Raw genomic sequence first — 17,481 nt, 5'->3', positions numbered from 1 at the left:
ACATTCGACACGCATCTACGCGTTATTGAATCAGCCGTTGACGGTTTAAATTATTTTTCAATGTAAATGTAGGTAAATCAATGTATACTTCTTATTACTTGCTGAAGCTGGTGATCTTGTAAAAAGTCCAAATATAAATATATAAATCATATACAGTAATTAATATGAGATAATTTGCCATTATTGTCACACTTATCTCAAGTTTGTCTAACAGCATTGAACTGTCCACTAAGGAAGGTTGCACAAACCCCTTCAACAATCAATTGCTGAAGGGTCACACACAATTTTCACAGAATAAGGGTTTCCATCTAAGTAAGCCATTTATTTTCTAGCACTGTGGATAAAGGAAGACACAACAGTGCGGTGTGTGATATTTATTAAGATTTATTGACACAAATGCAATATAATAAACATTTTTAAAAATTCAGTGGTGTGTAAAGACCTTAAAACGTTATGTTTGTGTTACCATCTACATACTCTTCACAGTGAATTCGACATTTTGTTTCTTTTTCATATTAACAAATAATCTAATACCATGAGTTGAAATGTCTGTTATTTTATTAAATTGTAGGGCTTATTTTGTTGTGGAGAGCTTGATTAATCAGACAATATTAACTTCAGTCCTTCCTTTTTATTATACAAATGTGACATTAAATATCTACATATTTATAAAAATTGATCCGCGATAAGATAACCTTAGACACTGGTTCATGGGTTCACAGAGATTATCACCGCCTGGCAGAGATTGAGCCATTTTAATTTTTAAAACATTTTGAAACAAGGTAACAAAACCTGAAAACAGGCTTCTGAAATCACATATGACTTTGGCAGTTTGATACAAGCTCCGAACCACTGGTTCAAAAATTATTCGCAAAGGCTTCATGCACGAAGCGCTGTTTCGAAACACCCATCACTACATTCCTGAGTTTAGCTCCAAACTCATTAAAAACACCTGAAGCTAATCAAAGTCTTCTGGATTAAGAGAAACTTCCAGGTAGGTGTGATGAACTGTTTGGTATTTAAATAAAGCTATTTACTTAAATAAACTAGTGATATATGTTTTAGCAGTTTGAGTTTGACATGTAAAGAATTCATTTCTTAATAACAGGTCTTATGATTGTGTGCATATTTGGTAATATTTCAGTCACTCATTACTCATTTCGGTAATCTGACACATTTTTTATTGTTTGTTGTACACGTGACTCAAAATGTCATAAAGAATTTTTTTCAATCATCTAAAAGTTAGACAAAAGTTCTGTCATACAAATGAAAACAGATAATGTGCAAGGAATTGTTAGGTGATTCCTGTTCTTAAGCCAGTAAAAGCTGACAAAGTCAAGAACACAAATATACTCTGCTTCAGATTAGAAAGGTGCAAAAACTAAACATGAAGAAACACTTCAAGAACTGCTTATTCAGCGTGGAAGTCATGAGTTCAAATCCTATGATTGTTCAGGTTTGTATTAAACATTCAATAAAACCCCTTCCAGAGCTGGAATGTAGCCTACGGAGCCCCGCACATGACATGCAAGAAAAAAAAGGTAAATCGTGCGCACGATATACTATTTTGTTCCCTTGATTTACAAATCATGTGCACGTTTAACTAATTTGTTCCCTTGATTTATAAATTGTGTGCACGATTTAGTGAATCGAGGGTACGAATTAGTTAAACGTGCGCATAATTTGTAAATCAAGGGAACGAAATAGTAAAACATGCGCATGATTTATAAATCAAGAGAACTAATTAGTTAAACGTGCGCATAATTTAGCATTAGAGGGAACATTAGAAAAATGTGTGCACGATTTAGCCTTCTAGATTTGTACTGCATGTCATGTGCAGGGCTCCGTAGCAATGAACTCCAGACTCTGTGGCTCAGGAATCCCACTATTGCTGACATTCAATTGTTGTGATTGTTAAAGTGCCCCAACTACTAGTGAAAGCCACAGTGGTGCAGTGGTTGAACCGGTGCGGTCTCCCCCCGGAGCTTCCGGCACAATATCCAGCAGGGGTTATGCTTTTGGACACAACTAGAAAAGAAAAAAATTATATAAAAATGTTCAAATACGTTCCCATTGTTTGCTTTCCAAAGGGGAGGCCCTTCAAAAAGAAAACGATGGGAACCTACATGTTCAGCACAATAAAACACACACACATTATATACATTACCTGTCCATGAGCAGAAGTCCATCATTACAGCCGACGTCTGTCCACACGACTCTGAGCTCGGCTTCTGCTGGACGGGTTTACGCTCCACAACACATCACTGATTCTGTAGAGTCACAGCACAAACAAACACACGTTACACACGGTATAAATCTGAATTAAAAACAACAGATAACAGTATACAATGAGATCTGTTATAGATCAGTAATGCTGTATCAATCGTCTCGTTTTAGTCCTGATTATGATATTCATTCAATGACTGGCCAAATTATAAAAAATAAAAAAAACACTGAATAAGAAACAAAAGCTAAATCCATTCAAAGAAAACCATCAGAAAAAGATTACAGAAATGATACACAATAAAGTGTCTGGCCACTGCCCTTTGTTTCTTGCTTGTAGTTATATAATGACAGGTTTAATTAAAACAGCATTTTAAAGGCTGTGTAATTCACTCAAATCCCCACAGGAGGGCGAGACACTTTTAAGTTCATTAGAGTGGATTTGCAGCGGCGTAATTCACACTAATTCTAAAGGCTGTGTTTTCCTCTCATATTCCAGTCATAACAGGAAGTAGAAAAGCATTTGTGAATCTTTTGTGCTTTTTAAATTTTGTGTGCACATTTGTGAATTTTTTTGAGCATTTATGTGGACACTAACCATAGACCGTAAAAAACACTAACGAGTGATTTGCTCTGTGGCGCGTGCACGTCATTTGACAAGAGAAATCGACTTAATGCGGAAAGTTACTTACAGGTGAGTCGCGTGACACTCGGCCCCTCATTGTATCCGTCTGTGTGTCAGTTTTATTATCGGTTGAGCTGGAATTTGTGCTGTTAAAGTGATATTTAGAGCTGTCATGTCATCTGCAGGATCTGCACGTGTTGTTGTGACTGTCATCAAGCGTCATGTTGTCAAGCAGCCGAAGGGTCAGACTGAAGGTGAAACCGCTTCTGCCGCCTAGAGGAGCGGAGGGGAAACGGACCTTTACTTTCGTGTGATTAAAAATCGAGAAAGTCTGGTCGCTCATGTATATAAATGCATTTTAACAAATGAGCAGAGATGACAGAAAAAAATTCCATTCCAGTTCATTAGACTCGATTTGTAGTGGTGTAATTCACTAAAATCACCACAAGAGGGCAGAATAATTTTAAATTCTTTAGACTTGATTTGCAGTGGCGTAATTTAAAAAAACAAAATCAGCATGGGAGGGCAAAATAATTTAAAATGCATTATACTCGGTTTGCAGTGGTGTAATTCATAGAAATCACCACAGGAGGGCGAAACAATTTTAAGAACATTTGACTTTATTTGCAGTGGTGTAATTCATAAATATCACCACAGGAGGGTGAACATCCTTAAAAATCACCACAGGAGGGCGAAACCATTTTAAGAACATTTTACCCGATTTGCATTGGTGTAATTCATAAATATCACCAGAGGAGGGAGAAATAATTTTTAAGAACATTTTACCCGATTTGCAGTGGTGTAATTCATAAATATCACCACAGAAGGGCAAAATTTTTAGATCATCTGAATTTTTGGCACATCTATTTATTTAAAAAGATAGGGCACAAACAAATCACAGACACTGATACAGTTGGTACAAAGAATGTCAAACTGCTCTTCACACATGATACATATGCACAAAAAAACTTTCTATAAGAGTAGCCTTGGTTTTCTTTCAATTGATGAATAAATCTAAAGAAATACTTTGAAACATGGTGTGTGTGTGTGTTTATTTCTGGACAGAGAAGTCAATGAGTTATCGATCAATGATGAGCATCTTTTACCAACTCAAACATACGTTAAGATGAACTTTAAATCTAAAACAGGATCATTTCCTCACAGGCTCTGTGGTGCAGCGGATAGTCGTCTCCCTTTCAGACCAGAAAGTCCTGGTTCAAATCCCACATTTGTTAAAGTTATTCCTCATTTAACACAAAGCTCTGGATAAAACCTGTTCAAACGCTCCTCATCTCTGCAGTCTCAGTGGCTCAGGAGAGAAAGAGTTGCGTTTCAATCGCAGCGTCCTGAGTTCAAATCCCACTATTGCTGACTTTAAACTCTTCTCATTAGACAAGATGTCCTGAAAACCAGTCACCGTCACAAGATCCATGATGGGCGAGTGGATAAACACACACTCTCTGAGGACGAGGCTGTGATGAAGACACGGGTTCAAATCTCACTTTAACTGCTTTATTGGAAACTCTCAGGATAACAGTGAAGTATAAGTTCCTTCACATGTTGAGACAAGAGACCTGTGGCTCAATGGTATGAGCGCTGCCTCACGGGTTCAGAGGTTGCTGGTTCGATCCCAGCCGGGTCTCTGCGATACGAGCGAATGTGGTGTGTGTGTGTGAGTGGCGCGCCCAAAGGAGGGGGATACCGGTGCGGTCTCCCCCTGGAGCTTCCGGTACAATCTCCAGCAGGGGTTATACTTTTGGACACAAGGAGAGAAAAAAAAAAATTAATATATAAAAATGCTCAACCGCCGTCCCTTCCCCACCCGTTTAGGTTCCCATCGTTTGCTTTCCAAAGGGGAGGCCCTTCAAAAAGAAAACGATGGGAACCTACATGTTCAGCACAATAAAACACACACACACATTATATACATTACCTGTCCATGAGCAGAAGTCCATCATTACCGCCGACGTCTGTCCACACGACTCTGAGCTCGGCTTCTGCTGGACGGGTTTACGCCCCACAACACATCACTGATTCTGTAGAGTCACGGCACAAACAAACACACGTTACACACGGTATAAATCTGAATTAAACACTAAAAATAACAGTATACAATGAGATCTGTTATAGATCAGTAATATTGTATCAATCGTCTCGTTTAGTCCTGATGATGATAATTCAATGACTGACAAAATTATGAAAACACTGAATAAGAAATAAAAACTAAATCTAAATGATACGCAATGAAGTGTCTGGTCAATGTTTGATTCTTGTAGTAATATTATGACAGGTTTAGTTAAAACAGCATTTTAAAGGCTGTGTAATTCACTCAAATCCCCACAGGAGGGCGAGACACTTTTAAGTTCATTAGAGTGGATTTGCAGCGGTGTAATTCACACTAATTCTAAAGGCTGTGTTTTCCTCTCATATTCCAGTCATAACAGGAAGTAGAAAAGCCCGAAGCAGCAGAAGAACACCAGAGCTCCACACACTCCTGCTGACTCTCACAGCAATCCAGAATCCGCTGCAATATCCTTCTTATTCCACTTTATAGTGTGATTATCAGAGGCGATTCATTCAGAGACTGAAGAGGAAACGCTAACTAACGAGTGATTTGCTCTGTGGCGCGTGCACGTTATTTGGCAAGAGATATGTTGAAAGTTACTTACAGGTGAGTCGCGTGACACTCGGCCCCTCATTGTATCCGTCTGTGAGTCAGTTTTATTAGCGGTTGAGCTGGAATATGTGCTGTTAAAGTGATATTTAGAGCTGTCATGTCATCTGCAGGATCTGCACGTGTTGTTGTGACTGTCATCAAGCGTCATGTTGTCAAGCAGCCGAAGAGTCAGACTGAAGGTGAAACCGCTTCTGCCGCCTAGAGGAGCGGAGGGGAAACTGACCTTTACTTTCGTGTGATTAAAAATCGAGAAAGTCTGGTCGCTCATGTATATAAATGTATTTTAACAAATGAGCAGAGATGACAGAAAAAAATTCCATTCCAGTTCATTAGACTCGATTTGTAGTGGTGTAATTCACTAAAATCACCACAAGAGGGCAGAATAATTCTTTAGACTTGATTTGCAGTGGCATAATTAAAAAAACAAAATCAGCATGGGAGGGCAAAATAATTTAAAATGCATTATACTCGATTTGCAGTGGTGTAATTCATAAAAATCACCACAGGAGGGCGAAACAATTTTAAGAAAATTTGACTCGATTTGCAGTGGTGTAACTCATAAATATCACCACAGGAGGGCAAAATTTTTAGATCATCTGAATTTTTGGCACATATATTTATTTAAAAAGATAGGGCACAAACAAATCACAGACACTGATACAGTTGGTACAAAGAATGTCAAACTGCTTTTCACACATGATACATATACATAAAAAAACATTCTATAAAAGTAGCTTTGGCTTTATCACAATTGATTAATAAATCTAAAGAAATACTTTGAAACATGGTGTGTGTGTTTATTTCTGGACAGAGAAGTCAATGAGTTATCGATCAATGATGAGCATCTTTTACCAGCTCAAACATACGTTAAGATGAACTTTAAATCTAAAACAGGATCATTGCCTCACAGGCTCTGTGGCGCCGCGGATAGTCGTCTCCCTTTCAGACCAGAAAGTCCTGGTTCAAATCCCACATTTGTTAAAGTTATTCCTCATTTAACACAAAGCTCTGGATAAAACCTGTTCAAACGCTCCTCATCTCTGCAGTCTCAGTGGCTCAGGAGAGAAAGAGTTGCGTTTCAATCGCAGCGTCCTGAGTTCAAATCCCACTATTGCTGACTTTAAACTCTTCTCATTAGACAAGATGTCCTGAAAACCAGTCACCATCACAAGATCCATGATGGGCGAGTGGATAAACACACACTCTCTGAGGACGAGGCTGTGATGAAGACACGGGTTCAAATCTCACTTTAACTGCTTTATTGGAAACTCTCAGGATAACAGTGAAGTATAAGTTCCTTCACATGTTGAGACAAGAGACCTGTGGCTCAATGGTATGAGCGCTGCCTCACGGGTTCAGAGGTTGCTGGTTCAATCCCAGCCGGGTCTCTGCGATACGAGCGAATGTGGTGTGTGTGTGAGTGGCGTGCCCAAAGGAGGGGGGATACCGGTGCGGTCTCCCCCCGGAGCTTCCGGCACAATCTCCAGCAGGGGTTATACTTTTGGACACAAGGAGAGAAAAAAAAAATTAATATATAAAAATGCTCAACCGCCGTCCCTTCCCCACCCGTTTAGGTTCCCATCGTTTGCTTTCCAAAGGGGAGGCCCTTCAAAAAGAAAACGATGGGAACCTACATGTTCAGCACAATAAAACACACACACACACATTATATACATTACCTGTCCATGAGCAGAAGTCCATCATTACAGCCGATGTCTGTCCACACGACTCTGAGCTCGGCTTCTGCTGACACATTTCTTCTGTAAAGACAAACAAAAGGACATTGCTCTACATCTAAAAAATGAGATTGTGAATGTTAGTCTAAACACTAGTAAATATATGTAAAAAAGAAAAAAAAAAGGCATATAAACTGAAAACCTAAAAGGCTGGTTTCAAGCTCATGATAAGCTCTGTTCTGGACTGTGTATTTGATGGCTTTCATTAGAAGCAAAAGCACAGCAGCAGAACATCAGAGCTTCTCACTCCAACTGAATCCAGTAGATTACATACACTCCTACAGAAACACTACAACAACAGACACAAAAGCCACGAGTCCTTACCATTCTACTTTATAATATAGACAGCAAATGGCAATTCATTCAAAGTACACTTCAAACGCAACAACTACTAACGTTTAATTTGTTCTTCTAAAGTTGTCAGTGAGTTTAGCAGGAGAGAAGAATATAAACAAAGTAACTTATGTGATAAACATTCATAGAAGACGCGACTGCCTTCATACATAAATAGCTGTCAAAATACCTTTAGATTTTAGGTTTAACGACACCATCAGTATTAGTTTTGCTGCTTTTAGTCGTTCACCTTGTGAGTGTTGAACACTATCCATCCATCTTAACACGCATCTAAATTAGCAGACAGACTAGCCATGCTATCACATTTCAGCAGAACTATCATGACTTTTACAAAAACGTAAGGACTGTTTTATAGCGCGTGTTGGTCATTTTGCAAGACAATTTCACTTTATGCTGAAGTATACTCACATATTCCTGCTTTTATCGCAGCTTTTGTCGAGTTTATTTGCTGTTGAGCTGGAATATGTACTGTTTAAAGACATTAGGTGTCTCTCACTGAGCTGTCATAGGCCTATTGCAGAATCTGTACACATGTTGTTGACTGCATAGAGTGTGACTGTCATCAAGCGATCGCGGCGTCATGTTGTCAAGGATCCGAAACCAGTCAGACCGAACGTGATTCTGCTGACACCGCCTAGTGGAGAGGATGAAAAACTGCACTTCAGTTTCTGCCATACGAGCTACGAGTCGTATTTTTTTAATCTATGGTTTTAGTAAAGTTTTAATTCCAAAACGTCTCGTCTTCTTTTTAAAAAAGTCCCTTATTTATTGTGTACTATTTGTGCAAAATAAGTGTCCAACAACTCCCTCTCGTGGTCAATAAGTGTATCAGGTTAATAAGTGAATAAGTCAGTAAGTGTGTCAAAGGGTTTGTTCACTCAAAAATGAAAATTGTCATTTACTCACCCTCATGTTGTTCCAAACCTATATACATTGCTTTATTCCTCTGAACACAAAGAGCTATTTGGAATAATGTTTGTAATCAAAGCAGATCTCGACACCCACTGACAACCACAGTAGGAAAAAAAGACTACAGAAGTCAACTTGATAATAAGTCAATTATGACTATGATTTTTATGACAAACTGTCCCTTTAATAAATGAAATCACAAAACCAAGTCAATTTTTTTCTTAAGATTTAACCAATAACATTCACCTCTACTGCCCTGTTACTTTATCTTTGACCTCTTATAGTCCAATTAATTGTATTAATAAGAATATAGATCTCATCTGAATGGGTAAACAGCATGGTAAACAGCAACGAATGACATGCAAAGTGGTGACATTTTGTTTATTCAATAAATAAACACACAGGCACTAATTTACAGGTAAGGTACATTTTCAAACCATTTGATAAATAATGGCCATCTAGTCTAGTGGACATTTGGAATGACAAACATTCATGTACAACCTCTCTAATATCAGAACAGTGCAGCTTTACTTAGCTTTATCAAGTATTACTGTTAAGCAGGAAAGTAGGTTACAAAAACTAGATAATACTTACACAAAAAATTAATATTTAAAATAATGAACGCAATACATAATTTAAATATGCCATAAAAAACAAGTGTTGCTTAATCTGAGTATTTCATGTTCTTAACTGCACTGAGACACAGACGAGGCTCAGGAACTTGCATGATAAATAAATACTGAAACATTTTTTGATGCACGCAAGACTCTTTGATGATGTTTAAGCGATCCTGCATGCAGTATTTGTCCATATATAAGGGAACATATCCACTAAAGTCAGTATTTTGTGTCTTTTTGTTGTGCTGGAATTCCCATCCTGGTTAACATGGCAAGAGTTATGCTTTTCCATGAGTCATGCTTCAGTTTGATCCCTCTTCCTGGTTCTCCAGAATGGGATCTGCATGGAAAAACAAATTGTTGGAGTGCTTTCACTAGCTGTTAGTCTTCTAAATAACTTACCAAACAGTACCTGTCAGTGTTCCAAGGGGCAGGACAGAATTGGCACTGATGTCTTCATTAGATGGAATAAAGCTGCTTGGAGAAGGAACCAAGAGGACGGCTCCTTCACCCATCCCAGAACTCTCTACCGTTTCCTCGACTTTAGGCGATTCAAGAGTCTAAACCAAAAGAAGTAGAATTATATTAAAGGGTTAGTTCACCCCAAAATGAAAATTCTATCAATAATTACTTACCCTAATGTTGTTCGACCCCTCCGTTCATCTTCGGAACACAAATTAATATTTTTTGGTCTAAATCCGATGGCTCAGAAAGGCCTTCATTGACACCAATGTCATTTCCTCTCTCAAGACCCATAAAAGGCACTAAAGATGTCGTTACAAAGCCCAGCTCACTACAGTGGCTATACAATATGGCTCTACAATGGAGCAACGAGAATAGTTTTTGTGCACACAAAAAAACTAAATAACGATTTATAAAGTGATTTCAAAACAAAGATTCAAACAGTTATGAATCATCGTATTGATTCATGATTCGGATCGTGTGTCAAACTGCTGAAATCACATGACATTGGCGATCCGAATCATGAATCGATACGCTGATTCATAAGCGTTCAAATCTTTTTTTTTAAATCGGACCAACCCTATATAAGTCGTTATTTAAAACATTTTGCGCACAAAAACTATTCCCGTTGCTTTATAAAATTATTGTAGAGCCACTGTAGTGAGATGGGCTTTGTAATGACGTCTTCAGTGCCTTTTATGGGTCTTTACATTGGGTGTCAATGAAGCCCTTTCTGAGCCATCGGATTTCAGCAAAACTATCTTAATTTGTGTTTCGAAGACGAACGGAGGTCTTACGGGTGTCGAACGACATGAGGGTAAGTAATTAATGACAGAATTTTTATTTTTGGATGAACTAACCCTTTAACAGGAAGGCTGCAAGAGAATTTCTGGAAGGAGTTTGGAAAAAGACGATACCTTTTCTCCATGTATATCTTTTGATCTCTGGTCACTCTGTTCCTCTTCCCCAGAGTTGTTGTGGTTTTCCGAAAGCTCTTCCTTCACAAGCTCCCGCTCTCCCTCCAGCTCTGATTGGCCGAGAGGGTCCGAGAGGTCCTCTGAGGTCACTGTCTGGATGATAATGCCAGGGTGGGACATCTGGACGGTCACATTCTCAGTGTCAGTCTGATGGGTACAGGGAAAATAATGTTATTTAATAATATCATTAAAAAAAAAAATAATAATAATAATAATAATATATATATATATATATATATATATATATATATATATATATATATATATATATAATAATAATAACCCTTGTGCACACAAAAGCTTTACCGTGAGGCTGTGTAAAATAATCTGGTCTGGTGAAGACGGTGAAGCTGCAGCTGTGAGTGTGACCGTGGGATTGGCTGAGAGTGTGAGGCTCTGATTGGTTCCTGTTTGGAGGAAATAAGTTCCAGGAGTGCCAGTGGGCTGCAGGTGAAATGACTAAGGAGGAAATTATTTATAAGTTATTTAATAATTCTTATAGTTTCGAAAACAAAAATGATCAAAATGAAATCTGAGACACTCACAGGCAGTAATTCAAAGGTTTGTAAGGCTCCGGAGTTCAATGTGATCGTTTCACTGTCTGAAGCACCACTTGCACCGTCTGAAGCTGTGTAAAGAGGAACGGTACACATTGAATCTATTTAAACTCACATAACCACAATAATTTTTCTAGATGTCCCCTCAACTGACAACTGCACATACAAGAAACATCACAAGCTGTTCACAAAGCACAGTCACAGGATTATTTTACTCACAGACATGTGTGATCTGCACTGGAATCTGGACCGGGATCTGTAGTGCAGTGACAGGGCTGGGCGACGCATTAGCAGATCGGGAACCAACCACCACGACCTTGTTCATCGTTGTTGGCGGTGCCTCCACAACATCCTGCAACCCTTTCAACAAAACTACACAGGCAGAGAACATTGCTTCAGTGTCTGAACTCACATTATAGCAGACATGCTGAACTCTGAAGACTCACCAGGAAAGGGAAGTTCCTTGTGATTGGCCACCTGTCTTTTGATGGTCCACCATTTACTACGGAGCCACTGAGGCGAGCGAACGCTGCTCCACCCACCAGACAGAATGTCCCAGTTAATGTCGTTCTCATCCTCCACATCCAGCTCGGCTATCCTGCTCATACAGAGTTCGGATTAATGATTCATATTTAGTTTGTGAACAGATTTACAGAACATGCTGGCCCTTTTGCTGTGACCGACCTGCGTACAAGGTTGATATCATCTTCTTTGGTCCACTCTGTGCCACCGCTCTGTTTCCAGTTAAGGTAGTTGAGCCATTTGGAGCGGCACTGCTTCTCTGAACGAGTGCCGACAAGTTCAGCGACGGACGCCCAAGAGACTCCCTGAGTTACAACATCACCTGCCTCCGTGCCAGTCAACTCGTGGACCACCTCTGCCAGCCTTCTTTCTTCCTCCTCTGTCCATTTACCTAAAGCGTGGGAGTTTAAGATGATGTTAGTGTAACTCAGGATCACACCTTTTTCAAAAGAAAAAACTGCTTGTAGTTCATATATATAAAATGTAAGTGAATATAATCATTTTTAATAAAATAATACTAATATTTTTATTTGCATATTTTGTCATATAAAACTTTGTGTGTGTGTGTATATATATATATATATATTTATATATATATATATACAGGGCTCTACGCTAACTTTTTTCTTGAGGAGCACTTGTGCTCCTAATTAAAAAATTTTAGGAGCACAGTCAAAAATTTAGGAGCACATTCTAATCCATCAAACACATTCCAATTATAACTTTCCCATTACAGGACGATATTTGTCCTTTAATGTCCAGGGTCATTTAACCATTATAAGAGCAATGTTTTCTAATCTTCATCTTCAATCTTTCACCCATCATCTGTCAATTTCTTAAATTCAACATAATTCTGACATTATATTATCATTAACTTCTGAGAGTACAGCACAAATACACACAAAAAGCAGAACTGGACTTCATACTATAAAACACCTATGCATTTAATGCATGAGTTAATGTTGTATGAATGTTTTACATATAAGTTTTTGAATTTAGAAATATGTACAAATTAAACTTTAAAAGTTTAATATTTTAAATAAAAAAAAGTCCATGCAAAGTATAAATATGAAAATAAAAACCGCCAGTAGGTGGCGGCAAGTCATTCAGTCAATAGTTCAAAACACAAGATTCATTTGAATCGAATCGCTTGGAGATGCGAATCAGTTCTGGTGAGGCTTTGGTTTTCACAAATAGACAGTGTTGTGGCTAAAACGTTGTTACTTAATATCAACTTGTCTATTAGATTTTTGTACGAGATCAGTATCACACTTGCAATCATGCCAATACTCGGAGCTATAGCAAGCTGTAACTTTTGGCGCTCTGGCGCTTCATAAACAGAACCGCATGCGTCTCGCGAAAGAACATTGCAGCCGGATCTACTTCTCTCTGTTTGTGGTGAGTCACGCAGATATTGTGCTAATCCGCAGCGGGAATAATTTATTTTGTGTGTAACGTTACAGTGATTCAGAATAAGACAAAAACCCGGTTTGGAAAAAATCTTCATGATATACTCGCTCATTATATACATTTAGTATTTTTTTTAAACAGCATGTGTGATAAAGATTAACTCAAGGGCTTTTTAAATGTATAATTAATACATTATTGTTTGATGGCATTTATGCCCCAAGCATCCGCTAATTTCTGGGCTTGTTTATGATAATCCAAACGTGGTATTTCCAGTTCATTTTGATTTGGCTGATAAACAGCGCGAAGCGTCTGGTAAAGTGCGCATGGCTGCGTCGTCAGACTCGTCACACGTTTCACTTCAATCGTTGTAAACAATCGTTGTTTGAAGTGTAGTCCGTCGCGCACGTTTTTGCACTTCTTCTGCTGAGTGCTGACTGAAGGCATGAAAAGCAGTTGATTGCAGTAGGAAACATAGCCTAACAGTTTCTCAGTGTTGATATATATATATATATATATATATATATATATATATATATATATATATATATATATACACACAGTTTAGTTTAATAATAGGTTTTATATATTAGTTTATAATCATATAATACAAATATTTTTAGATTACATATTTACAGTGATGCCAGTAACTTAGTTACTTAGTAACGTGTTACTTTAATCTGATTACTTTTTTCCAGTAGCGAGTAATCTAACGCATTACTATTTCCAAAACAGTAATCAGATTAAAGTAATTTATCCAAGTCACTGTGAGTTACTATTTTAGTCATTTTCCTTAGTAAAAAACATATTTTTGCCTTCTTCTTGCATCTCAGGGAGAGTTTTTTTTTAAGAAATATTTTTTAATTTCAACTTAAAATGTCAGGAGATACATTGTTGACATTACTGTTAAAAATGCACTTCCAATAAAGTGAGTGTTGGCAAAAACGGTTGTCATTTCTATGTTGAGGCGGCAGGGGTGTTGTCGGCAACTGCTGAATGTAACTAATAAAGTAACTTGTAATCTTACTTAGTTACTTTAAAATCAAGTAATCTATAAAGTAACTAAGTTACTTTTTAAAGGAGTAATCAGCAATCAGGTGACTTTTTCAAAGTAACTGTGGCAACACTGCATATTTATATATAAATATATTTAATTATAAATTATATGTATATATCTTTTAATAAACTAGTAAAAAATAACATACATTTCTGTGTTCTATATATTATTATGTATTTTTATATAAACCAGGAAAATGTAACTTTAATATACTTTCAAATGGATATGTTTCTCCTAGTATAATAAAAAACGTATATATAATAGAAACGAATATAAATGAAAACCCTAAAATAAAATGTGGGAAAACTGACCGGTGTTGCATGTGTCCTTCATGAGTCGGCAGCGGTCTTTCACGGACGATGCACTCCGGCCAAGTGCCGCCCCAATGGTGGCCCAGTCATTTCCATGTTTCTCCCTTAACCTAATAACACACACCAAAATCTGACAATGTAGACTCACATTCAGATTACACTTCATGGCATTGAAGGTTGAACTTACTCTTTCAATTTATTGATCTCCTCGTCAGTGTATCTAAATGACAACAAAAGCACATATCAGATATGCTTGGTTTATATATGATTTGTAAATCTCTTTCAACAGACAAATAAAATCAGCTATGCCCTTACTTGCCTACGTGGTTTCGGTTATCGTACATTCGTAGTACACGTCTGTATACAGCAAACAGTGGTCTATTCAAACCGCACGCTATACTGCGGTAAAAATCCTTTCGCTCCTCTTTCGACATCTCAAAGATGATCTCTGCAGGGTCCTGGATCCCTCGGTTCTGAGTTTGGAAGCACAGACGGATGAAGAGTGAGGTTGCAGATCAAAGACGGCACCACCAGCAAATGTGATGCATTCATAAAGCATGCTCACCTTTAGATAATGCTCTATGTTGGTCATAAGAAGATCAATCTCCTCTTTTGACCACATACCCTGTTTCCATTTGTGACCTGAGGATATATGACAAATAATATGACTGTGCTTGTTGATATCAGGTCCTATATTTCTTATGTTGAGTGTGTATGATAATACAGATCTGTATATGCAGAAGATGCCAAACTTACCCTTGTTAACCAGTGTGTCTTTATCTTCTTTTGTGGTGAACCAGGCTTGACTGACAGCTGATACATCTTCACCTTTCTTTTGCACAGGAGAATCCTTATCCTGTTGACAAATACATTTTTACATCGGTCTATGTTATTCTAAATAAATAAATTATATATATTGAATCCATGCAAAGCTAGCACTGAAAGGTGATAAATAAGCAGTATATATTCATAAACATATGAACTAGGGTTGCTACCGGTGTTTCACAAGGATCATCTGATTCCAGCTCCCCATCTCTCATCTCTGTAGCAGTCATTGTCACCTCGAAGCTTTCATCACCTTCAGTAACTGAAATCAGCACAAACCAGTTCATAAAATATCCATATTTAATGTTTAGTGCAAGTGATGGGTGTGTTTTTTTCTAAATTATTATTTTCATATATTTTTTTATAATTTGAAATTAAATACTAAAATCAGACAATACTAAATACTGACATTATTATCATTAAATGAATGCCACTTTTTATTATATAGACATGATATAGACATGTATTTGTAAATAAAGCATTCATTAAAATATTAAAGCCACAATATGGCTAGTTTTATTCAAAACAAAGGCGTAGCTTGATGACACCTTGATTTTATGGAGCTTTTATGTCACTATAGATTGTGTCCGCTTCTTCCGGTCATGTGTATGTGGGAAGCAGCGCTGATTTATCATATTACATACATTTGAGTGTGCCGAAAAATATGTTATAGTGCTACTCTGCTATCGCTCCGCAGCTACTATTAGACACTTGTCGCACACTGCTGTAAGCTAGATCGATATTAGGCATGTTAAAACATGGTACTCACTGTAAATCAAGAAAACGTTATTTAAACAGTAAGATTAAATGTGTTGAGCTATATAACAATCATTCGTTTTCTGTTGATGAATGCATCCAAACATTTGCTCTCCTGTCTAATAAAAAAGAATATATTAAAGAGTATTTTGTATTTCCATGGTTTCTACAAAAGAAAACCAGAAATCGAGTGTAACAGTCCGTGTCCTGCTTAATATTGCTTTTCTCTCTACACCAGTCAACAACATATGTAACATTGTTCTAGTGGTTTTTGGATATTTTAATCCAAACACCGTACATATTGTGCCTAAGGGCATTTGGGGAGTGACTACCTGTTTAAATAACCAATGGATGACAGGGAGAGCATTCAGGAAAGTTATTTAAAAACAGTCAATGTTAGAATTATCATTTGGTATAAAATGTGTACAAACATGTTTATGTGTGTTTCTACTCACTTGGAAGATGGACGACAGAGTACTCCGTTGAGGTAGAGTCCTGAGGGTCTTCTCCATCTTCATTGGACAGTCGCAGTCGTTTGTGAACGGGTTCAGTGGTCCCGTCTGAACCCAGGTCATCCCCATCTACATGTCCAAAACACAAAAGAATATTAAACAAATACAGCAGCATATAATGAGGTCACAGATTGTGGTGAGCTGTGTTTTACCATTTTGAGGGCAGTGTAGAATTATATTTCCATCTGTGTCCTGAGTAAATGTGACAGAATTGACGGATTCAAGGGTCACAGTTGCCGGGACATCCCCTGTGTTCATGCTCAGCCTACAGGTTCATTAATTGACACACACAGACAAACAGACTCACTTAAAATATGCTAAAGATAAGCATTTAACACTGTATTTGTATTGTACTGGATACTCGGTACACTATTGTAACATGTTTTCATTTAAATTCAGACAGTTTGCTTCTGTATATATTTCTCAATATATCCATAAGACATTTAAGCCAGTACACTGCAAACTTGAATGAAACCCACAAATGCACGACTCGAAACCTCGGTTAAAAAAATGTGAACAAACTGAATAATATCAGCATTAAATAATATTATGCACCATTGTGAGTGTTGCCTTGTTGTTAATTTCCTATCTGCTCATTTAATATAAGCAGATGAGGAATAATGAGACGCCATGTTTATGTGCAACAAGAAGCCTTGACGTATCGACGACATTTATTCGATGTCGGTGCATAATTTTGTTATGTAAAGAATAAAACAATACAGGTCCAACGTACTGAGACCGAAAGTGAAATTTAGGTATGATTTTGGTACTTACTTCCTGTTTTGGGTACGGGGACTTCGCAGTGACCAGGATGAAGGCAAATACCAGGATGGAGGAAAAAGGATTTTTTTTTTTTTTTTTTCCTCTCTTCATTTAGAGCGGAAGTATCTACAGAAGCCCGGTGGTGACTTCCGTTTTTTGCTCGAGTGTGCGTCTTACTGTATAAAGTGCGCG

General features: G+C 37.6%; 1 protein-coding gene and 2 long non-coding RNA genes across 5 annotated transcripts; 1 reads left to right on the top strand and 2 right to left on the bottom strand.

Moving 5' to 3' along the window:
* Window positions 1–1,663: 1,663 nt before the first annotated feature.
* Window positions 1,664–8,210, bottom strand: LOC137049606 (uncharacterized). Of its 2 annotated transcripts, none has more exons than XR_010899653.1 (7): window positions 8,024–8,210; window positions 7,205–7,285; window positions 5,518–7,023; window positions 4,782–4,884; window positions 2,916–4,601; window positions 2,168–2,270; window positions 1,664–2,028 (listed from the first exon to the last, which is right to left on the bottom strand). It is a non-coding gene; the product is annotated as an uncharacterized lncRNA (long non-coding RNA). The 2 variants fall into 2 exon arrangements; XR_010899654.1 differs by lacking the exon at window positions 8,024–8,210 and adding an exon at window positions 7,404–7,543.
* Window positions 5,208–6,308, top strand: LOC137049607 (uncharacterized). Its single transcript, XR_010899655.1, has 2 exons — window positions 5,208–5,519; window positions 5,636–6,308. It is a non-coding gene; the product is annotated as an uncharacterized lncRNA (long non-coding RNA).
* Window positions 8,211–8,890: 680 nt separating the features above from the next.
* On the bottom strand, window positions 8,891–17,381 carry dmtf1 (cyclin D binding myb-like transcription factor 1). 2 transcript variants are annotated; one of them, XM_067427075.1, is made up of 17 exons: window positions 17,302–17,381; window positions 16,680–16,792; window positions 16,471–16,596; window positions 15,430–15,521; window positions 15,191–15,290; window positions 15,000–15,076; window positions 14,750–14,907; window positions 14,622–14,654; window positions 14,435–14,544; window positions 11,822–12,050; window positions 11,584–11,735; window positions 11,357–11,509; window positions 11,126–11,208; window positions 10,887–11,039; window positions 10,521–10,727; window positions 9,554–9,701; window positions 8,891–9,481 (listed from the first exon to the last, which is right to left on the bottom strand). In XM_067427075.1, the coding sequence occupies exons 2-17, from the start codon at window positions 16,783–16,785 to the stop codon at window positions 9,444–9,446; spliced, it is 1,965 nt and encodes a 654-aa protein (XP_067283176.1). In that variant the 5' UTR covers window positions 16,786–16,792; window positions 17,302–17,381; the 3' UTR covers window positions 8,891–9,443. The 2 variants fall into 2 exon arrangements, with proteins under 2 accessions (XP_067283176.1, XP_067283177.1); XM_067427076.1 differs by lacking the exon at window positions 17,302–17,381 and adding an exon at window positions 17,083–17,272.
* Between the last annotated feature and the right edge of the window lie 100 nt (window positions 17,382–17,481).

Source organism: Pseudorasbora parva, chromosome 20 (assembly GCF_024679245.1).
Source record: "Pseudorasbora parva isolate DD20220531a chromosome 20, ASM2467924v1, whole genome shotgun sequence".
In the NCBI taxonomy this organism is placed as follows: domain Eukaryota; kingdom Metazoa; phylum Chordata; class Actinopteri; order Cypriniformes; family Gobionidae; genus Pseudorasbora; species Pseudorasbora parva.
Note: the sequence above shows the minus strand (reverse complement) of the source record. Positions and strands in the feature narration are given on the sequence as shown.